This window comes from Hipposideros armiger, unplaced genomic scaffold (genome assembly GCF_001890085.2).
Source record: "Hipposideros armiger isolate ML-2016 unplaced genomic scaffold, ASM189008v1 scaffold_84, whole genome shotgun sequence".
Taxonomy (NCBI): domain Eukaryota; kingdom Metazoa; phylum Chordata; class Mammalia; order Chiroptera; family Hipposideridae; genus Hipposideros; species Hipposideros armiger.
In genome coordinates this window covers 3,575,674-3,599,599 of record NW_017731434.1, presented here as the reverse complement: position 1 = coordinate 3,599,599, position 23,926 = coordinate 3,575,674, and the positions used below count along the sequence as shown (strand labels likewise).

The following is a 23,926-nucleotide window of genomic DNA, read 5'->3' as shown; positions in this document are numbered from 1 at the left end:
CCAGGAGTCCCTTCAAGATGGCTCCTGTATCCTTTTGACATGCCTGTCATTCGTTAAGCACTTCCTTAGTTTTAAACTATATATTCATTCCACCTGCAGTCACCTTTCTTCCTTTTCCCCTTTTCATGTTTACTCATAGAAATGGTGAAGACCCTGGTACCTCTGCATGTTTCCTTATTTGACAAGTGGATTTACTTACCTGCCCAGTGTAACTACTACTCCCAATACACAGACCACCGACTCTGTCCACCAGCTCTGTATCCCAATGTCCTGTGTCCCTAGCAGGAATGCCACTGTCACACAGCACATCCTTCCTCCCTTACTCCCATGGCAGACCACTTCCAGGTCCTTTATTCAAGGAACAGAAGGAAAGGGTCTAAATTGCCTTTGAAAAAGCCTTAATCTAACTTTTTTATGTTTTTCTTGAACAAGGAGATCAACAGAATCCAGCTCCAGCTGGACAGGTTGATTATACCAAGGCTTGGGAAGAGTACTACAAGAAAATGGGTATGTTCTACATTCTTTTTTTATACATTACATTGAAACATTTAGTATAATATCATTAGAAGGTTGAAGATTTCGATAAAAGCATACCATGTTTTTATTACCTTGGACTTTTTTCATTGGTTTCTTAAAATCTTAAGGAAGAGAAGAATTGAGCAAGACTGCATTCCAAAATTACTGAACTTTCAGATGTATCAAGGTCATTACAAATAATTATTTTTAAATTTGTGGTTACAAAACAAGGAAACTTTTTTTTTTTCTAAATCCATTTGTCAACCACTTACTAATAGATACTAAAAATTTCCTCACTGGCACACGGCCTTGAATATTACTTACATTTTTTCAGACTTGATTTTATACATGTCAGTAGTCTAAGTGGCGTAGGTTAAAATATAGAGTTCCGAGCAAAAATTTGTTGTGTGTGATGTTACAGTATCATTGCCCCTTATTGCAGGGAATACATTTCAAGACTCCCAGTGGATTCCTGAAACCATTTTTCCTCTACATACATACATGTGATAAATTTTAATTTATAAATTGGGTACAGTAAGACATCAACAATAAGTAATTATAAAATAGAACAATTACGACTATAAGATAAAACGAGGGTTACTTGAACACAAGCACTTGCAATACTGTAACAGTCCATCTCATAGCCAAGGCAGCTACTACTAAGTGACTTAATGGGCAGGTAGCATGTACGGTGTGGATACGCTGGGCAAAGGGGTAAATTCACTTTCTGGGTGGGATGGAGTGGGATGGCTCCAGATTTCATCATGCTACTCAGAACGGTATGCAATTAAAACGTGAATTATTTCTGGAATTTTCCATTTAATACTTCTGACCACGGATAAGGGGGGACTAGTGTATAATCACCTACGAAGGCCATTTTTATTCAGTAACTGGAGAGGACATACTATATGCCAAGCATTAGTGATAGATGCTGAGAATGTAATCGTGGGCATAATAGCTAGGAGCCCTGCCCTTCTGGTTATTATATTACTATATTCTAATGAGGGTACAGTTGTTAATGAAGTACTTCAGAAATATATTCAAACTGCTGTGAATGAACAGAACCATCTCTCCACTGACATTTTACATGTATAGATTGAGAAACAGGTCACTCAACTACTAAGTGATGGAACCAGAACTTGAACTATAAGAGTTCTGAGTCCCAAGTTTATCTCCAAAATTTGCCTTTCTCAGGGACCATTTGGAACCTGTTGTTACTCTTCCGGACAAGTAGTTTTTTGTTTTTTTCAGATGCTTATACTGTTAGTTTTTTACAAATAACAACTTACACCATAGCCAGTTGTCACAAATGAAAGCTACACAGATAAACTTGCCATTCTTCACTGGTACACAAAGAAAGTATATAGATGGTAGAGTTTTTGTCATAAGATACAGTCTACTCGTGATTCTCAATGTAGATTTTAATGTTTTCTTTGTCAAAAAATGTCATTGTCCACAGAAAGAAAAATTTCCAGAAGGATGATTATATTCATCTTTTTTATATAACTGCATATACTTGTGATAAGGGTGTTTTACACAGCTGGTTTCTGTTTAAAGAAAGAAAAGTAACATTTCCTGTTAGAACGACGTTTCCAGGAAAGTCATGCTGCATGTTATTCTTGAGGCTGTAACAGATTCATTAATTTTTGTGTTTCAGACCCAGCTTATTTTAGGCAGGTTTACAACAGCCAAAATTCTACAAAAAACCCCACCATTTTTAAAAAACCTTTAGCCTCAAAACAATGTGCCCTGATTAGGATGATCACATAATTTATTGTCAGAACTGGGGTGCTTTATAGAATAACTGGACTGCTGTTAATCATTTTGTGACAACATAGCGGTAAGGACCTATGGTCACCTTAACTTTTATGAAATAGCACCACCATTTTAAAGATTTGAGCATGCTGAGGCTAAAAATCATTAGGTCCAACTTGTATTTTCCAAATGGTAATATGCCAGAAATGTTCCCTACGTTATTAAAAGTGGGTAAAAACACCGGCCAGTTGGGTAGACTTAGGTAATTACTGAGAAATGAGTGTGATTTCTGTTTTATTATATCTTACGTTTCTTTGCAACATGGCCATTAATAAATTGACTATTAAGCCTTTTTACATTTTACTTGCCCAGAATGAATGGGTATGTTGAGTATAATCATGAGGTCTTAATACCATTCAATTTTTTTATTTTATTTTTTTTTAGATTTTATTGGGGAATTGGGGAAGGGGATCAGCCAAGTTGTTGTTCTTCAGTCTTCGTTGTGGAGGGCGCCAGTTGCCACCTGGCTTCCTGTCAGCAGCTTGTGGTCTCTAAGCTCAAGGTGCTGTGTTCAATCTTAGTTGCTGGTGGGCGTAGCCACCATCCCATGCCAGAGTCGAACCAGCAGCCTTGTTGTTAAGAGAGCATGCTCTATCCACTGAGCCATCTGGGTGGCAGCTCAGCTCAAGGTGCCGAGTTCAGTCTTAGTTGCGGGTGGGCATAGCCCACCATCGAACAGGTAATCTTGTTGTTACACCAGCTGAGCCATCCTGCCACCTGTTGGCAGCTCAGCGGCAGCTCATCTCGGGCCCAGAATCACTGGCCCATGTGGGAATCGAACCGGCACCTCTGTTGCTTAGAGCTCTCGCTCTTAAGCCAACTCTTAACCAACTGAGCCACTCGGCTGGCCTACCATTCAAATCTTTATTGTTTTTTTTTTGGTTTTTTTTTTTTTTAGCTGAGCCATCCTGCTACCTGTTGGCAGCTCAGCGGCTGCTCAGCTTGGGCTGGACTCAAACCACTGTTGCTCAGAGCTCAAACTCTTGAGCGAGCTCTTAACCAACTGAGCCACTCGGCCGGCCCTCAAATCTTTATTGTTAAGGGTAGATACTTCACCTTGCGCTGCTTTTGAATTTTTCATTTTCTACCTTTTCCCTGCTGACTATAAAATTCTATTTTAGAAATAGTGTGCTAGACCAGGGGTCTGCAGACTTTTGAGACAGAAGAGCTGCCAGGGGTCAGCAAACTGGCTCGCGAGCATGTGGCTCTGAAGTAAAATTGAAAATGAAAATAAAACTCACAGTTGCATTTATAAAACTTTTTCACATAATGGTGATTATGTAAAAATATATTTATGGCTCTCGAATAATTTTTAAATTGTGAGGAACAGGATTGGCTCTTCAGGAGTTGGCAAACTTTTGAGACAGAACATACCCAAAGAGCTGCAGTTTGCCAACCCCTGAGCTAGACTGTCTTGAATCCCTTGTGGAGAAAGGTGGTATAGAAATAACCTCAGTAATACTATGTTTGACTGAAGATCTTCTTAACCCCCTCACCTTTTCAGTTGTGTGTTTTTCTATAGCACTACAATGATCAGCTATTTTATGAGCAAGGTGTACCAGTTGAGTGATTCCCTCTTACATGTAAATCTTACAGGAAATAATGTTAGGTTGTCAGGTCTTATGATAGCTACAAGATTAATTTATTTTTTCCTATCAAAGTTTTTTTTGTAAATGATTGGTTGCTTAACTTTGTCCTTAAGAACTTTTTAGTCTAACCGCAAATAAGAGACCTTAAAGCATAAAACTAATACAGTTCAGTCTTTGAGTTTTTTTGGGTTTTTTTAAAGATTTTTAGTGGGGAATTGGGGGAAGGGAAACAGACAAGTCGCTGTCGTTTTTGTTCTTCAGTCTAGTTGTGGAGACGTTGCTTCACTGGCCCAATTTGGCACCATCATTGCGCTCTTCCCGGGCAAGGCAGATACGTTGCTGGCTTCTGGACGGCCGCTCACTGCGGCTGCTGGCTACACACGGTAGCCCATGGCAACCCACTGCCNGAGCTGTTGTTCAGCATCTTAGCTGTAGAGGGCAGTGTCACTGGCCCTCACATGTGGGATCCGAACCGGGTCCTCTGGCGTCCCAAGCCAGTTCTTAACCATCGTGCCACTCGGCCGGCCCTGAGATTTTTAAATGGAAGGAAAGAAAGGAGTAATAAAACCAGGGAGATAAAGATCTTTATGTTTTCTCTCTAAATCTATCTAACTCCCTTATTTGGAGAGGCCAAGTTTTACTCTTCCAGCCACAGAGCTAGGATTTCCTAGGAATCTGGATGTCCTGATTCCTAATTCAGTGCCCTCTACTAAATGAGGCAGGCTCTTCCAGCTTTTGAAGCCTAATGTTAGCTTTTCCTGTAACGAACAGAAAATCCCACCAACACTCAAATTTGTCATTGTTGCTTATTAATAAATAAACCTCTATTGAAACAGATGATGTGGGTTAAGATTTTTAGTTATGTTTTCTGACGCAATTTAAAATTTTCTAGGATTAATAGTAAGAATTTAAGAGAGAAATTCTTACAGATGAGATTCCAGAGGGTTAAAGAAGGAAATTTTAAGTCATATAAGGAATGGCAGGAAACTTGTAATATGTAAACACCCTAATGAGAACAAACAGGCAACTGTTTGGAAGAGGGTAAGTGAAGGCATTTTGGAAAAAGTTTGACTTAAGGAAAGCCCTTAGAATGTTAAGCACTGATATGGTGGACTCTTTCTTACCTTTTAGCATATGGTACCTGAGCCTAAAAGAGGAGGACAGTGCTTGCAGGAAAGGTGACGGCACATAGCGATAACAGTGGAAAACTGTTCAAGCAAGGCTGGCTCTTGGCTGTAATAATATGAACTCTAGAGCAAGTCTTACCTCTTGAATGAAAATTAAAGTAAAGCTTTATACATTGGTAAAGCTATATGTGATTATTAAGTATTGTTCTACTAAAGTATAAACTAAACTATCTGGCATCAAAACAGTTTTTGAACTGAGGAAAATAATAAACGGAGCAAGTTAAGGGCATGTCTAAAAGGGGCAGGGAGGAACAAGAGGGTAGGGGAGTACCAAGTCCTAAGTAGATTAGATAGGAAGAGTTCTTCACTACTCACAGCTGGGCAAAAGAAGTCACATTTTAAACCCCTCAGATTGGAGGAGCAAAATGAGTTTTTCTTCGGATGCCTTCAAGAAAATAACGTCAGATGTTGACCATTTAACTTACCAAGTGTTTTTGTTTTTTTCACGGGGATAATGAGTTTGGGAGGGGGTGCATTTGAGTTTGAGGGATTTTCTTGATGCACCTCCTTGTTTCTGTCATCCTGTATTGTTAGTTTTACCTCTTAAGATGAGTGTCTCTTAACAATGAGATTGGTTCCTGCTATAAAGCTGAAGTGGAAATTGTTGCTTTCATAGCCAGATTTGGCCTCAAGTCACTGGGTCTTCAAGTATGCAGTTTTGTAAGAGACATTATGTGGTTTTATTACTGTTGGTACCGGGATATTTGACAGTTATCTAAATATTGAAACCTGTTTCAAGTTTGTTTGAAGTGTGTCTCTTCATAAGATCAAAATGATAAACTCACATCCTTTTTGAAAAGAGTTAATGGAAAACAAAAATATGAGAATTTTCTTTGTTATATGGGATTTCTCTGTGCTTTTGCTGATACAAGGGGGTTTCTTGTATTTTTCAAGTTAGTCATAAATCTTAAGTTTTTATTCACTCAGTTGCTATCATTTGACTGCTTTTGTGATGGTAATAGACTGCTTTCTGAAACTGCTGTCATGCACCACTTAACTATGGGGATACATTCTGAAAAATTCATTGGGCGATTTCATTGTGCGAAACGTCATAGAGTATACTGACTGAATCCTAGATGGTATAACCTGTTACCCTTCCTGGGCTGTATGGTATACCACCATCATACATGCGGTTCATTGTCCAAAATATCATGTGGTGCATGACTCTAAAGTTGCTTTGTTGGCAACATCCAGCGAAACAAAAAAACAGCTTTCTGACTGTCTGTGCTCCAGTATTTTTTGTTTAGTATAATTTTATAAAGCCAGGTGAATTAGAATAAAAATTCCGTTTAAGTAAAGGAGGTAAATATAAATATGTACTTTGTGTGTGTGTGCATATTTTTTGTGCCTGAGCCATTTCAAAGTAAGTTGCAGACTGTTTGCTCAAAGTAAGTAATTTTAATAATAGAGACCATATTTAAATTTCCCTGGTTGTCAGATAAATGTCTTGTGCCTGTTAGTGTGTAGGAGTTTTGTTTTAATCCAGAGCCCATTCAAGGTTCATTTGGTGATTATGTCTTTTAGTCTCTAAATTCAGAAAAGTCGCCCTGCCTTGTAAAAGACCTGCTCGTGAAAGCTCTTGAGTTTTGTGTTTCATTGATCTTGTTGCTTAGAACCTAACCTCTTCAGTAATTGTTCTTTATGGCCTTCATTAGGTATTTTTAATAAAATTATGTTGTAATTTGAAGACACTATTAAAATTTTAAACATCTTATTAAAGGGTATCTTAAAAATTAGTCTTTATGTACATAGTTTATAGGTTACTAATCAGGAAACAGAAATCTTGCCCATGTCTTAGTAAAGCCTTTAAATAATAGCTTTTACGTGGAATTTTTTGTTGCTCAAAAACATTTTTTTCCTTCATTGAGGATTTGCATTTTATTAAATTTATTTAAACTGTACTATAACAGATCCAAATGTAAAAGGACCTCCTCCCCCCCCAAAATAGTCTTTTCCCCACCCCCATTACTACCAGGAAACCATAGGCTGCTTACATGAAGTACTTTTTTCATTTTCTTTAAAATTATAGTTGGCCATGAAGTACTTTACAAACTCAGTTTAGAACATTAATAGTTTTTAAATTCTGTAATGGAACCAACATGCCTAAATCTTTACCTTTTTTTTTAGTTAAAGCTGTGTAGGTTTTTTTTTTTTAATAGTGGTGATTAGTATAAGGCAAAAAGAAAATAGAAATCTTGATTTTTTGGGGGGAGGGATATTGTTTTTTATTATTACAGAGTAGTTTTCTGACACTAGTGAATACTTTAAATAGGAGCAATTCTGTTCCTCTGTGCTTTTGTCTTTATAAGCTGTACTTACAGTGGATATAATTTTGTATTAAAATTTAGGGGGTTTTTTTTAGGTCAACAAGGGCAGACACAGGATTATTCAAAGGCTTGGGAGGAATATTACAAGAAGCAAGGTATTGTCTTTATTAGAAATGAGATTCTTTGGGGCTTTGAATTGTGGTTACAGCAACAAAGTGTTTTTGTTTTCTTAAAGGTCAAGCAGTTCCTGCTCCTACTGGTGCCCCGCCAGGTGGTCAGCCAGACTATAGCGCAGCCTGGGCTGAGTACTATAGACAGCAAGCAGCCTACTATGCCCAGACAAGTCCCCAGGGAATGCCACAGCACCCTCCAGCTCCTCAGGTATAATAAATTTGCTAATGTGTTGAAAACTCCAGTCATGTTTTCTGCATGTTTACTGTTTTGTCTGTTTGGGATTATGTTTGCCTTTTTAAATTTTATCTGGCAAAGTATAACTAAATGAAGGACTGTGGTGTATTGTTTGGGTTTTTTTGGTTCGTTTGTTTTTTATAATGCTTTCTGGCATCTGAGTGCTGAATATTTCTATAATGCCTTTGATTTTAAAAATAAATTTTTTTCCCCCAGGGATTTGCAAATCATGCAAGAAGCCACCATCATTTATATTAACCAGTTTTTCTTTCTTAAAGGATTCACTCCTGAGTTAGCTCCATTTAAAGGATTTTCTTTAACTTTTTGTGTATTTCTTATGTATCTCTTCTGCACAGGGCCAATAATAAGAAGTGGACAATACAGTATTTGCTTCATTGTGTGAGGGAAAAATACCTTTGTTAAATATATGGATGCAGACGACTTGATGAAGATCTTAATTTTGTTTTTGGTTTAAAATAGTGGTTTTTTTTTTTTTTTGAAAATGTACAAAATATCTATCGCTACTGATAGGAGGTTAATATTTCTGTGTAGAAATGAAAATTGGTTTGTTTTTAGTATTTAGTGTAGATGTACACATTCCAGCAAATGTATTTGCAACTATTATGTGGTCAATGCTTTGTGATATAAATGTACTTTTTCAATGTATACTTTCACTTTTAAAATGCCTGTTTTGTGCTTTACAATAAATGATATGAAACCTCCTGTGTCGGTAAGTTGGATATGTGGGTATTTAAAAGATTCATAATTTCTTAGCAATGATAAATTAAGATACATATACACAAATATATAAGCTTTCCCCATGCAATATTAATTGAGTTTTTAAACACTGGCATGTTTTTTCCCCCTTGCAGTATAGTAGTAGATTGGAGGACCTTTTCCATTTATTGTATTTGGGTGTTTCAGCACAAGTAATCCTGATATCTTCATTTTTTTTCCTTCTGTTTGATTAAAAACTGCATGTGTGTACAATGATCTTTTGGCATACTTCCATTGCATTAACAGTGAAATTTCCTTTTATACATGACCACTGTTTCAGACCTGTACTGCTGCTATAACAGTTAACCTTTCTGTTCTTAATTTGATAATTACTTGATTTCCAAGACTGTTTCAGCATAACTAATTTTAAACAGTTTTCGGATAGTGAATATGAGTAGTCTAATAAGAACAGTTTTTTCATGTAAAGCAACTCTTTCAATGTATACAATATTAGTATGTTTCTTTCTAAATTTAGGCTAGAAAAGTGAATAGTATGCAAAAATATAGCTACATCTGCCATTGAAACATTATTGGGATATGGAAATGTTCAAGCTTTTTTCTTTTCTTTTTCTTTTTGCAGTATAGATAAGCTTTGTTTTGTAAATGCACAAATCCAGTCATTGAATCAACTTAATTTTTTATGTATTTGAAATCATTTTATTACTCTATAACACTCATGCTGAAATTCTGATATTTTGTTGAAATCCATTGTTTTACTCTTTGCATATTTGTTGGCTCTTTGCATTTTAATATATTAGACTACATGCAAATACAGTCTGTCTTGCCATTGTCTGTTGAAGTGCAGGTTTGATCCAGCCAGTATAGAACTAGCTCTGTAGGGGTGAGGAGGACTGTGCTGTGTATCATCCTTGATTGTGTTCCTTCAAGGAGCATTGCACTGTAAGTACATCAGAATGACAAATTGATGAACTGCAACAGTATCTTTTTGTCAATGTTCCACATAACGTAAATGCCATACTTTGTGTGAATATTATGTTGGAATACAGTGCTGATATCTTGGAAAACCATAACTGCTTCTTAATTTAACATAGAGTAATACATAGGTCTGTATTGTTTTTTAAGTGAGCTTAATGGGTAAGTATTTTTGATTATGCTTTAGCTATAGCTAAAGAAAACTGATCATTAACAAAATTGAATAGTATTACTCATTGGTGCTCCTAAAATATATTGTTTTTCAGTGTAAATATGCGTATCTTATATTAATAATGAAAGACTTGATATGTGTCAGACAGAAGTGGTTTTCAGTTTGCAAATATATTAAGTAATGTAGCTGTTTTAACACCATTTCATAAATATATATTCTTTCATTGCTGGGGAGCACCATTTGTTGTTCTGAATATACTATAAAGGAAGATGTGCAAGGACATAAATGTTGAGATTACCTATAGGGCAGAAAATTAGCAGTACAGTTTATTGTAGATAGTTTGAAATGTTTTTGATTGTTTTATAGAACTTAGAGTGACTTCCCTTACCCTTATTTAGATATGGATATGTAGTTCTAGTTTGGAGTTTTATAGTTAAGGAGTTATCTGTTATTTTTAGAATAGGGTATTGACATGAATAATTTCAGTATTTTGCATGATACTGTTTTATAGATGACCTTTTAGGAAAGTGGTGCATTTATTAATTAAATTGAAGAAATAGTTCAGTTGGATTCAATATCATAACTCACAAATTGGAGGCTGTTGATTTTGATTCATTTAAGGTTTAAAATCTTTATTAATTGCAAACAGTGCAATTATTTATACTTCACAGTGCCTTCCCAGACCTTCCACCTTAGGTTCTGCTGCAAAAAGCAACAGGTAAGCACAACCTAAGGACATATATAAATAAATATTTCAGTACATTAATGTTGTCCCTGTGAGGTTTTTGTGGTTGTGTATTCAAGAGCAATCTGCTGCTGCTTCCCCAAACTGTATTTTGTTATGCTACCTTTTCAGTGGAAAGTCTGTAAGTTGTTCAAACAACTGGTTACATTTCTGGGTAATGTTTATTATTTTAATTTTTTTATTAAAACAAAAAAGAAATGACGAGTAGATTGCTGCTGTAATTGAACTACATCCAAACTTCTTGTAATCTTTTCCCAAATATAGAAGAATTGTTAAAATTAAGACAGGATGATTACATAGACAGTAAGATTTAGGAAATCACTTGGTCAGAAACTTCAACAGCCTTCACAGTCTGTTTAAGATTGACAGGACGTTGTCTTTGCCCTCCAAAGCTATGGAGTCTTTATTTTTTTCTTACTCTTGAACTACAGTCATTCAGTAAGGACATTACGATGAGAGTTTATTATGACTTTTTTTTTAGATAATTCAGTTTTTGTAACTTTTATATACACTGAAAAAGGAAAAAATTACAAAGAATACTGGCAGTATGTTTTGATAAAAGGCATGTGCATCAGTGAAATGTTAACTGTATAGCAAATAACCTTTCATAATCTGTATAGCAACCAATATTTCTCTGATTTATAATACTTTAATAACTGACGCTGCATTTATTTTATTTTTTGCCAGTTTAAAATGTTTGTGTGTTCTTATAGATGATTTTAACTGGTACATATTTTGAGTTAAAATGAATGTATTAAAGCAGCATCATATCAGTTTTGTTTAATCAGTTTCTAAAATGTGCTGATCCTTTTAAAATTCCTGCTTATTTCTACAACAAAGAAAAATATTCAAAAATACTGCCTTCATTTTCACACACAGTGCTGAAGATGCTGCAAGCACCAAATCATAGCTCATAAAATCAGGTCCTGAGATAGTTACCCATAAAGAGGAATCCTTTGAGTGTATGCCATTGGTGAGCCGATGAGCATGGACCATAGAAGGGCTCAATGTAGAAGGTAAAATTGGCGAATCATAATTGAGAAAATGAAATGTATTCCCATACATAATATGGTATAGGGTGTAATGTACCTGCTTTTGATCACTTTTCATTTTAAAGTTGCTCTTAAATGTTCCGTGAACTGTTAAATTTTATAAGTTACGTAGTTACTGCACCACATTTCTGTGTGTGTATGTATTTTAATAGTCAATGATAGGTATGTTAAGATTGATAATATAAAGGAACTCTTTGAACCTTAAGAGCTTGTCAAGTTTTGGTTAGCCATAGTTTGCATTTTTATAAAAGAAAATATAGATGAGTGCCAATAGATACTGGGGCATTGTTTCTATCACGAATTTTTTTATTCATTACCACAAGCCTTCACTGATATTGCAAGCATTTTTAAATGGAGCTAATCTTAACCTTGATATAAATGGAAAGCAGAAAAGGTGAGCCAGTTGATTTGAATGCAATGGATGTTAGGACTGGTAGAAACAATGTTTAGATTGAAATTGAACTGATTTATTTTATTTAGCACTTAAAAAACTTGACAATGTGTTTGTTTTTTTTCAAGCTATCTTAGTGTGGTGATACTTTGAATTCTTAATGGTTTGATGTTTCTTTTAGAAATTTAGAAGTATGCTATTATTTTTAATGAAAATGGTTTTGATACTAAAACTAGTGATTTAATACTAGTTGTTTATAAACATTGTAAACTATATCCTTAGACAAATACCTTGGTAGTAGTTAATTCATAAAGGTGGGTTTGGATAGGAGTAGCAGAGTACCTTAAGAGGGATATAGAAATATATGCAGAACAGATGACATTTCATTTGTGATTACTCTGCCAGGAGAATCAGTTCTGTCTGCAAACTTATCTGTTGTCTAGAGTAGGGATGTCGAAATTACTGATCAGTGAGGATGTCTTATTTTTACTTTCTGAAGATTTTGCCTCATTTTAAAATGTGTTTTTAACAATACCTAGTTAAAGATAATTGTGACTCTGAAAATAACCTTATTTTTTGTTTAGTCACTTGAGTTTTCTTGCCACAGTATAAACTTCAGAGGGAATTTTTAAATTGGTGCTTCTAAGAAGCAAATAAATCCCAGGGTTTTATTTTCTTCATTGACACCCCTATAGAAACTCTTAAATGTGTTTGCGCATATATCTATATTTTTTCTTATGCATGCTCGATGCATTTTCGTCCTGAGAAAAGTGTTCTCTACAGAAACTACCCGTGTGTAAAAAGAAGATTGGCTTAAAATGGCTACTGTGATGGGAACAGTGTCTTAGGGAGATGCAGCTTGGACTTGAGGTAAATTGAATACTTTACAAACTGTGGTTTAGAGTTTGCTTTAATGACATTGTATGTAAAAGGGTACATGATTGCTGTAATTTTGTATTGATTATGGTTTTTGCAATAAAAAAATAAATGTACATTGATGAATATTATAAGGGAGTGTTTTGTCTCTTTTCTAAAATACTGAAAGCCTTTTTAATATAGAAGTTACTTTATTATGGTTTACATTGTAAAATAAAATTGTCTTCCAGAAAATTAAAATATAAAATAACTTGATAATAGAACATGAAGTTAATTATTTACAAACTCATTTTAAATACCAGAATTTAAAACTGAAGATTGTGCCATTTTTCTCCTAAATTTAACCTCTTACATCTTGAAATCTTCAGTTATGTTGAAAGTTTTCTCCTGTATGAACTATTAATACAAAGTCTTTCATTAAAATATAATTTGTTCAGGCAAGGTCACAACATAAATTTGCTTTATAAGCTTGAATATATATTACACACATTTAAAAAGTACATTTAATATTCTCAACACTCAAAACTCTTTAGGCAGTGGTTTCCATCCAGATTTCTCTGGCAATTGTTTCTTAAAAGTCTTACTTCAGTTTTTTGTTTTTCTCCATGCTTCCCCTTTCCCATAAAAGGAATGACACCCTCCTCCCTCAAAGATCTGCTTCAGAAAGACTGAAACTACAACTACCAAAATGATGTACTACTAAGGGAAAAAATCCCACTGAAATTGATAGGTTCCAAATTGATTAAGTCTCAGGTATTTCAGACTAATTTTAGGTATAAATAGCTTACAAATGGCATTCTTTCATGCAAAATACGGTTTAATTTATGATATTTTAAAAAGTAATTGCTGTAAACTTATGGGAAATACATAGCCTTTGTAATAGGTTCTGATATAATAATTGAGTAAATTTCCTACTTTCTCTGTTAAATACGCATTAACTTCTATTGTATAATATGGCAATGAATCTGGTGCTCATTGGAAAGGAAGAAGGTATTCTTGAGACGAGCTTGTGTTTTGAAGACTGTTAGGAAAGGAATAAGAAGTCAACATAGTAGCACTTCTGGTTTCCTTTTTTGGCCCCTCCACAGAAAAGATGGATGTAGTAAGAAAGTTGGAGAGAGAGTGTGTTCCAGGGAGAGGGAAGGGAAGCCTAGTAGTCGTCAGCTAAAAAAGAGAAGAAGAAAAGTGATTCTTTTTAAAGGAAAAAAAATTTAATAGAATAAAAGTATTAGACTAAAAGTGATTAATTCTTACTTTCTATGGTAAGAATACAGGTACTAGCTGCGGAGCCTTTATTGTTGACTGCTTTACACATATACTCTCCTTCATCTTCTGGGAAAGTTTCTGGTAAATAAAGGCAGTAAGTTTCTCCTCTTTCGATATACTGATAGTCTTCTCCATCCTGCAGTATTTCTCCTTCAAACCACCATGTAATTTCTGGTTTGGGTTCTCCTGTTACTTTAACAGTAAATCTAACTGGCTCACTGTCTACAACTGATGTGTTTTTTAGAGGCTTCTTGAACCACGGAGCTCCTGATCTGGTTTGCTCTTCATCTTCGATAGTGGAGCCATTCATGATGCTACCCTCTTCTTCCTCCTCCTCTTCTCTTTTCTATATAAAATAAATCGTCATTTATGCTATAGTAGTAGCATTTTCAGGACAGTGGTTTAGTAGTAGAATCTTGAAGGTAAATGTGTTTTTTCCCCAAAAGTAAAAAGCAGGTAAGTACAGTCAAGTGCCGCTTAACGACAGGGCCATGTTCTAAGGAATGCGTCGTTAGGCAATATTGTGTGAATATCATAGAATGCACTTACACAAACCTAGGTGGTATAGCCTAGTACACACCCAGGCTATATGGTATAGCCTATTAGTCGTAGGCTACAAACTTGCACAGCGTTTTGCTGTACTGAAAATACTGTAGGCAATTGTAACACTGGTATTTGTCTATAAATATCTAAACAGAAAAGGTACAGTGAAAATGCAGTATGAAATGTTTTTTACCCCTCATATAAAACTGGTTTTTAAGAGTGTCTTTGGAAAATAAAGGATATGTGAGTCTGACCTTTTGTAGTGCTGCATCAATTTCCTTTTGTTCAAACTGCATGCGGAGTAACTTTTGTTCTTCAATTCTTCTTTGCTCTTCCTCTTCTCTTGCCTTAGCCATTCGTTCAAATCTAGCCTTCATATTCACTTTATGGGTAAATGGAGCCTCACTTTTTTTTGCAGGCTTGATATCAACATCTTCTTCCTTTACAAAAGTGGGCCAAGAATAAAAATTGCTGATTTTCCAAAAATTACCAAGAGCTAAATTGTTAATAGTCCTAAAAGTGTCATTTACAGAGTAATTATTTGTACATATATTTGTGCTACACTCCAGATTTTCACTATCCCTCAGTTCGGGAAAGATAAAAATTTTGTGAAACATTCTCTTAACAAATGGAGTCCTTTTCTCCCAATGTAAAGATAACACAATATCACAGGAATCCCAATGTCTTTATTTGCAATCAGTGCTTGTTGATAGCTTGATTGCACTGAATAACAGAAAAGGGTAGGAATATGATACATTGTAACAACTAACACAAGATTTTCCATGTCATTCTTTACCCTACCACATAATACAGAAAATGCAATTTGTTTTTATTCCCCATTTCATGATTTCCTTAGTTAATAACTGTCTTTGAGGTGAATTCCGGCAAATTAGTGATGGTTAAATGGCACAGAAGAGTGCAGGTAGAATAAATGGGCAAACAATTTAAGAGGCAATGACTGAAACGGGGAAATGACTGAGGTGATGAATGGTAGTGAGTCTATTTACGGGGTAAGAGTTGGAAGCCATGGAAATTAAAAGTAATTTAAGAGCAGAGTTTTAACTCAAATGCTGTGAATCTATAAAATCAATTTGGTGATGAGATCACTGATGGCCTCTGAGAGCAGTTTTAGTACAGTGGGGTCATGTAGATAGCTAATTCACGGTTTCTAAAGTACTTTGGTCATAGTTGACGTGGTTTCAAAACCGGTTTTTGTGGGTCTATTTAGAGATCTCACCATTTTTATTTTACAGAACTGAGGATGAGGAACAACTTGCTTCAGGGTACCACATCCAACTAAATGAAATTTTGAAACAAGCTGTAAAATAGTTGCCTATATAAAAAAAATCGTGATTCATGGGTGTTTTACATCAGTTTGAGGTATTGCACCTCAGTTCTAATGAATGTAGAAGGAGGAATTAAACTGGGAAGTTGTTCTGGTTGGATGCTATGGATTGTAGGAGATCAGCCATGTCCTACTCTCATATCCTTTTATACAAAAGAGCGTATAATAGTGATAAAACAAGAAGTCACCCACTTCATTTATTTTAGAGATAATTTTTATGAGTTTATTTGAGCCAAACTTACAACATATGTTGGGAAGCAAGATTTCAAATGCTCTCTTCTTACCTAATATTTTGTAGGGCTAAGTATGCCTGCTCTTGAAGTTTCATTACCTTTAACCGAAAAAGGGAAGCAAGTGCATGCTTATGGAACTTTTCTTTACCATCTGTGATATTTATCTCTAAAGAATCAACTGATCTTATGGCCAAATATCCATTAAATGTTGGTGTTCTCTAAGATTTTATTCACCTTCAAACTATCAATTCTTTCAAGATGGACTTTATCTAATTCTATATTTTCAAATACTATCCATAAAAGTTAACAATCCATAGCTCTTGCCTCTCATCTGAGTTCAGTACCTATGTTTCAGACTGCTTTTCCCTTATACAAATATAGCTCAAACGCTAGTCCCAATGTCCAGAACAGACCCTGGAACACAGCAGGCATTCAAACAATTTTTTAATGCATCAATCTAAAACCATCTTTAGATTCAGTATGATCTAGCTATAAAGATGCCCACTTGATACCATCCCTCATGTTTTTAAAATCCCTCCAATTCACCCCAATAAAGTTCCTTAACATGGCATCTGAGACTTTCCGTGATCATCTTGCCTGTGCTTGTATCTTAATCTTTTGCTGTTCTTGCACTCTGCTTGCCTCAATAATGAATTGCTTATAGACCCAAGAATTTGCACATTTCTTTTTATTATCTCAGAAGGCCCTCCCAGCTTCCCACACTTGTTTTACTAGTGAATATTTGATGAAAATGAATTTTTAGAGTAATATTGATGTTAAATGCTGTTAAATTGCAAGTCATTTAGTGACCAATATTCATAACCATGGAACTAGTCCTTAAACTGGAAGGGACACTGCAGGTCATTTAATGATTGACTCATTTTACATTAAATTCATGTTATCTGAACTAAGATTTCGGCTCTGCCACTGAATTATTGCATGACTTTGAGAAGGTCATATAGGGTTTATTGGCCTCATCTTTAAGTAAGTATGAATAATCTCTTAAGTTCTTTTTAATTCAAATATACATTGGTTCTACTGATTCAAACTAAAACTTGTGCCAAAAATACTTTTGAACTATTTTTTGCTAGAGTGGGGGAAAAATTTCAGTCTCTGAAGATCTTAATATGCTTTTGCTATTTAGTTCCCAATTATATACACACCTATGGTTAACTGTACCAAAACATTTCAAAGCCAGTGTTATTTCTGTTGAGTTATATATACATCTGTACCATAACTATGTTAAATATAAAATAGTGTACCTCATGAAAGTTTTCTGCTTCTCGCTCTTTAATTTCAAGGTCAATTGCTCTTCTTCTTGCTCGTTCTTCTTCTATCTTTTTCTGTATTTCTTTTTCAGACAATTGTCCAATTTTTTCAAATTTGCTTTTTAGATTTTTAGCTTGAATAGAGCCGCTCCTTTTCAATTTGATTAATTCTTCATATTCCCTGCTCAGTTCAAAGGTTTCACTTTCTTCCTCTTCCTTCAAAAAATTAATATTTTACATATTAAATACCAGAAAATTAGTTTGTACAATAAACCATCCAAAAAGTATTCACCACTTCCTATTTGAAGCCAAAAATAATGGTTAAATATCCTCCCTAAACACTACCTAAATTTACTAATTAAAAATAGTGCTACAAATTTAAAACCTGAGATAGCATCTTATTGCATTTAAAATACTTTTTCATTAGGCAGTGTGGTTCAAAACCTCATTAAACATTTCATCATAGCCTGCTACAACTAAAATATGCATGTCAAGATTAGATTTTACTAGGAATTGTAGGAAGACCTTTGTTTAGGGGAAGGTGAAGCAATAACAATTGGAAGAACACTGAGCCAGGAGTCAGATATAAGTTCTGTATAGTTCCTTCTGACTCCCATATTGTGGCCTTTTGCCTCATCACTTAAACCCACTGGACATGATTTTTTCATCTCTGTAGAGAGCCAGAGTATCTCTAAAATTCCTACTGTCTTTGATTTGGCGATAGTCTAATATTAAAGTTAAATACCACTCTTAATATTTAAGTTAATTAAGCCCTTCTACAGATACAGTCTAGTAAACTCCCTACATTTCACTACATATCACTTGTATTCTCAATTTTATTCTGCCAGGAAAGAAAGAATCAACCAAAATTGGGATCTATTTTTTTATATCAATTTCTCTTGAATACTTATTCAGGTTCCTTTTCCTTGTCTTTTTACAGTTTATTATTAACTAGTTCTTTCTATATTTCTTATACTAAACCGTAATCTTATTGTATTTTGTGGTAAAGTATTGCAGCTATTCCTGGTATACTTTTCCTGGAGAAGACCTAAAGTTCTAGGCTTGGGGGGAGAGGGGAGTGTCACAGTGAATGATGTGACATGAGGCTTAATTTCCTGGTTCACAAGGGGGAAAAATTTTTTAAAGATTTTATTGGGGAATTGGGGGAGGCGAACAGACAAGTTGCTCTCCTTTTGTTCTTCAGTCTAGTTGTGGAGGATGTTTCTTCATTGGCCCATGTTGATATTATCATTGTGCTCTTCCTGGGTGAGGCAATTGGTTGCCGGCCATCGGACAGCGGCTCTTGGCAGCTCATGCCAGCTGCCAGCCACACACGGTAGTCCATGGCAGCCCACTGCAGCAGGGGCTGCAGCCTATGCTGTCGTCGGCGACTCACGGCAGCCCAGCTCCAGGTTGAGCTGTTGTTCACCATCTTAGCTGTAGAGGGCGCAGTGTCACTGGCCCTCATGTGGGATCTGAATCAAGGCCCTGCTGCACAGAGCTGGCGTCCCAAACCAACTCCTAACCAGCGTGCCACTCGGCCAGCTCACAAGGGGGAAAATTTTTATTCCTTTATACTACCTCTACTTTTTGGTCTAGGGGTTAAAATAGGCAATTCCTAAAATACCAGAAACTAACAAATTTATGATATACAACATCACGATGGTTCCCAAATTGTTTTGATCATAATGATTGAAGTAATCAGCTACAATCTAGGTGTGCTACTTGCTTGTAAACTCCCAATGGGGTTAGTCACTCAATAGCACAAGAATGAGTTACATTCTGCCACATATTAATTAGATCACATCTCAATAGTATACTAAAATATATTCTTAGAAGTTAGTTTTTCTAGACAATTCATTTTCATCTTTCTTTATAAAATATTTTTTCACTTTAAGGCTAGACCTTGGAATATTTTTCTATATCACATTCATCATTTATTATTGCCTATGTATTTATACAGTATTTATAGTGTCTTGATCAGTGAGGGCAAGGAAGCAAATATCCCCACAGGCCCAATGTCCCAACCCATGACAGAGGCAACTTCTAAGAGATTGCAACCTTTGTGCAGGAACCCACTTGGCTCCTAGATCAGGAGTTGGCAAGAGGCTCCCATCAAGTCACCTGCCAAACATTCCGTGTCACTGCCAGTCCGAGAGGAGCCACTGCTCCCCTCGCCCCAAGTCAGGGCTGTGCGCTATTTCCCAACCTTGTTCATGTTGCTGCCAGGGGCTCCTGCCAGAGTCCGAGGGTGATAGTGGAAAGCTGGCCCCCTCCCTCTCCCTTCTCTCTTCTGCCTGTGCACCTGGTTGGCCATCCAGTTGGAGGGCTGCAGAGTCCAGGGGCAGGAAGGAGAAAGGGCGTTTGGGGGCCTCAGGAGGTGGGAAGAGGGCTGCTGAGAACCCACTGTGGGGAGACAGGGAGAGCAGGACGTGTGGGTGAGCCAAGGCTCCAAGACAAGCACATGCTGCATTGTCCAATCTGCTTTCACTTACACAAATTCAAAGATAAAATTACTAAACATTTCAAGACGGCAATCTCAGAGCATTAAATCCTAAGCACAACCCTTCCAGCATGGGGTCCTGTGAGGGCACAAGTTTCATGCTCATGAAGATGGCTTTGTACAGTCTCTATGTCTGTGTATTTAATTTCAATACTACAACAAACATACTAAAACATGTAACAGCATCAAACTTCTAAGAGTAATTTAGTAAAATAAAACAATTCAAAGACTTGCCAAACTGATATTCCTATTAGTAGCCACGGTGCTCCTGTAGTTCTATCTTCTTTTGATCAAATTTATCAGTTTAATTCTATTTGTTGCAAAGATAGTAACTAGTATAAATGGGTATATTAAGTACTCTAGAACAAGCGTTTTCAGTCCTGACATAACCACACACAATTGTGAGGTATATAGGAAGCCATATTTACTTAAGGTATTATAGTCAGTTGCAATCTTACATATTTTTTAAACTAGCATGGGAGGAGTAGAGTTACGGCAGGCTAGAAAGTGCACATAACTGTGCTGAAACTTGTACCAAGTTAGAATGTTGCGTGTCCTTTATGTGAATAATAATGCTAAGAAAGTTACTGTAAGGTAATACATGTAAAATACTTTGATCAATAAATATTTGTGGAATATAAATGGTTATTTCTTAAAATCTTACCTCTCCCATTTCTTGTCTCAGTTGTTCAAATTCCTGTTTTTCCATTTCTAGCTTATGCTTCCGCTCCTCCTCTGTTCGTCGTTTTTCTTCTTCCATTTTTTGTTTTAATAATTCTTCAAAATTAATTTCCAGTTTTCCCGGTGTAAGAGATTCTTGAGAGATTGCTTTATACATCTCTGGGGAGTCATCATCTACTACCTATTTAAAATAATTCTTTTATCATTCTTGCCAGAATTATATTTTGCCCAAATTATATAAAGGACTATTTCTTATAGAAACTGTGATTACTTGAGTAGAAAGAAAAGTTTCACACTGAACTAAAAACTAAGAGACCTAAATTCTCTTCAACAGTATAAAACAATAAACAAGGGAGGAATTATTAGAAAATGTAAGACCTAAGGTATTTTGTGCTTACACAGGAATTAGTGACTATTCTCCATTCTAATAAACAGAAATACTTAGACTTCAGACTATCAGTAATTTGAATTAGACATTAATATTTTCTAATATTGAATACTTTTTAATTGTATTAAAATGAATCTTCAATCTGGTAATTAAAATAGAGCATTTCAGTTCAATCATGGTTTTGTCTGAATGAATTAGAGACCCATCATGATCCCTTCATAATCAGGCAAAAATCACTCAATGCTATGATTTTATTGTACTGATTTATTTACTGTCCGGCTAATTATAAAATAAATAGTAATAGTTAATACTTAGAGCTGCCAGATACAATTATAAGCACTTTCCATGTATTGATTTACTTTATCCTCTAACCCTACAAAGTAGGAATTATTAGCATCTCCATTTTTTAGAAACTTAGGCACTGAAGAGTAACTTGTCCAAAGTTACACAAATAACTAAGTGGCAAAGGTGGGATTCAAAACTTTAAAGTCTTTCTAATAAAGTTATAAATAATGATTTGGACTATTTTTTTGTAATTTCGTGAATTCCACATCTAACTGCCATTTAGATGTGACCTTGGGCAAGTTATTTAGCCTAAGTCTGAGTTTCCTTACCTGCAACAACTTTCTTTTTTTTTGTAAGTTGCAGTAAAGGAGTTTATTAGAAGAGAAAATACATTTCAAAGAAACAGAAGCAGGCCCAAACATAGTAGAGAATGGCTCAAGGGCCATTATCAGAAAAGAAAGTACACTCCAAAGAGTTCGGAGCAGGCCCCATGCCTGCAACAACTTTCATGGAGTTGTCATGAGAATTAAACAACATTTGGAAACATTAAGCAGTGTGCCTGACACGATGGTAAGCTCCCAAATGGCAGATTTTTTTTATTACATTATCATTACCTGTATATAGGCAATCTCTAACTTTCAGTGAGAAACTTTGCTTTTAAATCATTGACTTGGAATACATTTTACAATGAAAAGCAATTACCTACTTTTCCTATCTTCTGAAAATATATACCTAAATCCCTGGCTTGAATTATGACCCTGTGTCTGAAATAGACGTAGCAGAATAAGAGAGGCAAAGGGTAATTAATTGTTCCAAGATTTATATATGCAGGCTTTACCACAGAACCAGTTAAACTCAGAAATAATGTCTATATGGTCTTACAATCCAAAGATTGACAAACAGATTTTTTATTAACATGTGAATTAGCTGTAATATGAAGTTATGATACTTGGCCCTGGATAAGAAAACAATATAAAGGGAAACCTTTCTTCTCTCCTGATACAGATATGTCCCTAGAAAACTAGGCTTGGTTTAATACAGTTTTCCATCCCTGCAATTGTCCCACAAGTGAATCATGGTAAAAAGACAGTTTTGGCCTAAAACTATGCCCCCCAAGATTAGATCTCCTAATCTTCACTGCTATTTCTCATTTACCACTTCTGAACCTGCTTATTCTCCCCAAATTAAGTGCTTTCACAATGTTTGTAGGGTTTTTTGTGTAGAAACTGTGAAGCAAGGATTACCTTAGAGAGCACATAAGAGAGTTTTAATATCACTCCACAAACATAGGAAGTTTGTTATGATAGATGCATTGTTTATTCTACATGCTTGATGAATGGTTTCAGCCTCACAGAGTGAGAAAGACAGAAATAAGCAACAACAATACAGCATTAGTGTTATGCTGGGGGAGTACTAAATGCTATAAGAATACATAAAATGGGGCTGGCCGAGTGGCTCAGTTGGTTAAGAGCTCGCTCAAGAGTGCAAGCTCTGAGCAACAGTGGTTTGAGTCCCAGCCCGAGCTGAGCAGCCGCTGAGCTACCAACAGGTGGCAGGATGGCTCAGCTAAAAAGAAAAAAGAAGGGGATGCAGTGTTCATCAACTTGCTTGAAAATAAAGTTTGTCAAAACTATACATTTTACAAACATTAAAATGGTATAAGAAGTATAACTTTGTGAGAGTTAAGTTTGGTGACAATATCCAGAAGTGATTTGTGAGCATTTTGGAGTTAAAGAACTGTGAATAAATGGCTTTGGTCATTTAATATACACTAGAAAGGATGGAAATTGAAAAGAGAGAAAAAAGGAAAGGAAATGTGGGACAGGAGATGAGAATGGAGAGAAGGGAAGGAAAGGTGGGGTAGGAAACTCCATGTTTAGATACTTAGTTCTGGAAAACATGCCTTCCCAGAGAAGGAAGATAATATTCAACCCGCTATGCCAGGCATAGTAATTTAATCAGAACCTTCTCAACACTACATTGAAGCAGACACCTTTAGCTGTCTGGTGTTACACCATAGGAGACTTTAAAACGTACTCGCCATCCCTACTCTTGGCACAGCTTTCAGAAATAATGAGGTATTCCCCAAAGTTGAATGATTTCTCTTAACATGCTCTGAAAAGCTGAATCCTAACTGCATTCTCCTGTTTTCCAGTTCTATCTTACCATGCTTTTCCTTGCTTCAGCAAATGCCTTCTTTTCTTCCTCTATTCTCCTTCTGGCTTCTTCTTCTGCTTTCCGTTTTTCATCTTCTCTCCTTTGTCTTTCTATCTCTTCAAAACTGAGTTTGAGTTTACCAGGGCGGTACCCTTTAAAAATGTTTTCTGTATCTCGGTTTTCCTCTTCTTCATTTACCTAAGCAAGAGCGAACTCATTACTAAGAACTGAGATTCATCATATACAGGAATGAATTATCAATCAAAAGGCACAGAATCAGCCACCTCACACAAGAATATTTCTAAAACCATCTTTAGATTCAGCGTGATGAAAGTCCCCTTCCTTTATAATGTCTTAAATGATAAAATGCACAGATTTGGACAAATTCCAAATAATTAGATACTCAAGTTGAATAAAACTTTACAAGCAAGTCCAATTTTTTTTTTAAAGATTTTTATTGGGGAATTGGGGGGATGGGAACAGTGCTGGGGAATTGGGGGAAGGGGAACAGACAAGTTGCTGTTGTTTT

At 35.7% G+C, this 23,926-nt stretch overlaps 2 protein-coding genes across 28 annotated transcripts in view; one reads left to right on the top strand and one right to left on the bottom strand.

Annotated features, from left to right (window-relative positions):
* The window catches only part of FUBP1 (far upstream element binding protein 1), a 34,819-nt gene extending 21,960 nt beyond the window's left edge, over positions 1–12,859 (top strand). For 7 of the 19 annotated variants that reach the window (XM_019644007.1, XM_019644005.1, XM_019644006.1 and 4 more), the window contains 4 exons: positions 433–507; positions 7,610–7,755; positions 10,336–10,382; positions 11,289–12,844. In XM_019644007.1, the coding sequence (XP_019499552.1) occupies positions 433–507; positions 7,610–7,755; positions 10,336–10,382; positions 11,289–11,319 (299 nt within the window). In that variant the 3' untranslated portion in view covers positions 11,320–12,844. The other 12 variants (XM_019644001.1, XM_019644000.1, XM_019643995.1 and 9 more) reach the window with 6 other exon arrangements.
* Positions 11,886–23,926, bottom strand: part of NEXN (nexilin F-actin binding protein) — a 44,594-nt gene continuing 32,553 nt past the window's right edge. For 4 of the 9 annotated variants that reach the window (XM_019644012.1, XM_019644020.1, XM_019644017.1 and 1 more), the window contains 6 exons: positions 23,407–23,595; positions 20,551–20,748; positions 17,378–17,599; positions 14,792–14,977; positions 13,983–14,340; positions 13,790–13,892 (listed from right to left, as the gene is read on the bottom strand). In XM_019644012.1, coding sequence (XP_019499557.1) covers positions 13,879–13,892; positions 13,983–14,340; positions 14,792–14,977; positions 17,378–17,599; positions 20,551–20,748; positions 23,407–23,595 — 1,167 coding nt within the window. In that variant the 3' untranslated portion in view covers positions 13,790–13,878. Of the gene's footprint in view, positions 13,893–13,971; positions 14,341–14,791; positions 14,978–17,377; positions 17,600–20,550; positions 20,749–23,406; positions 23,596–23,926 lie in introns of those variants that run through there. The other 5 variants (XM_019644015.1, XM_019644019.1, XM_019644014.1 and 2 more) reach the window with 3 other exon arrangements.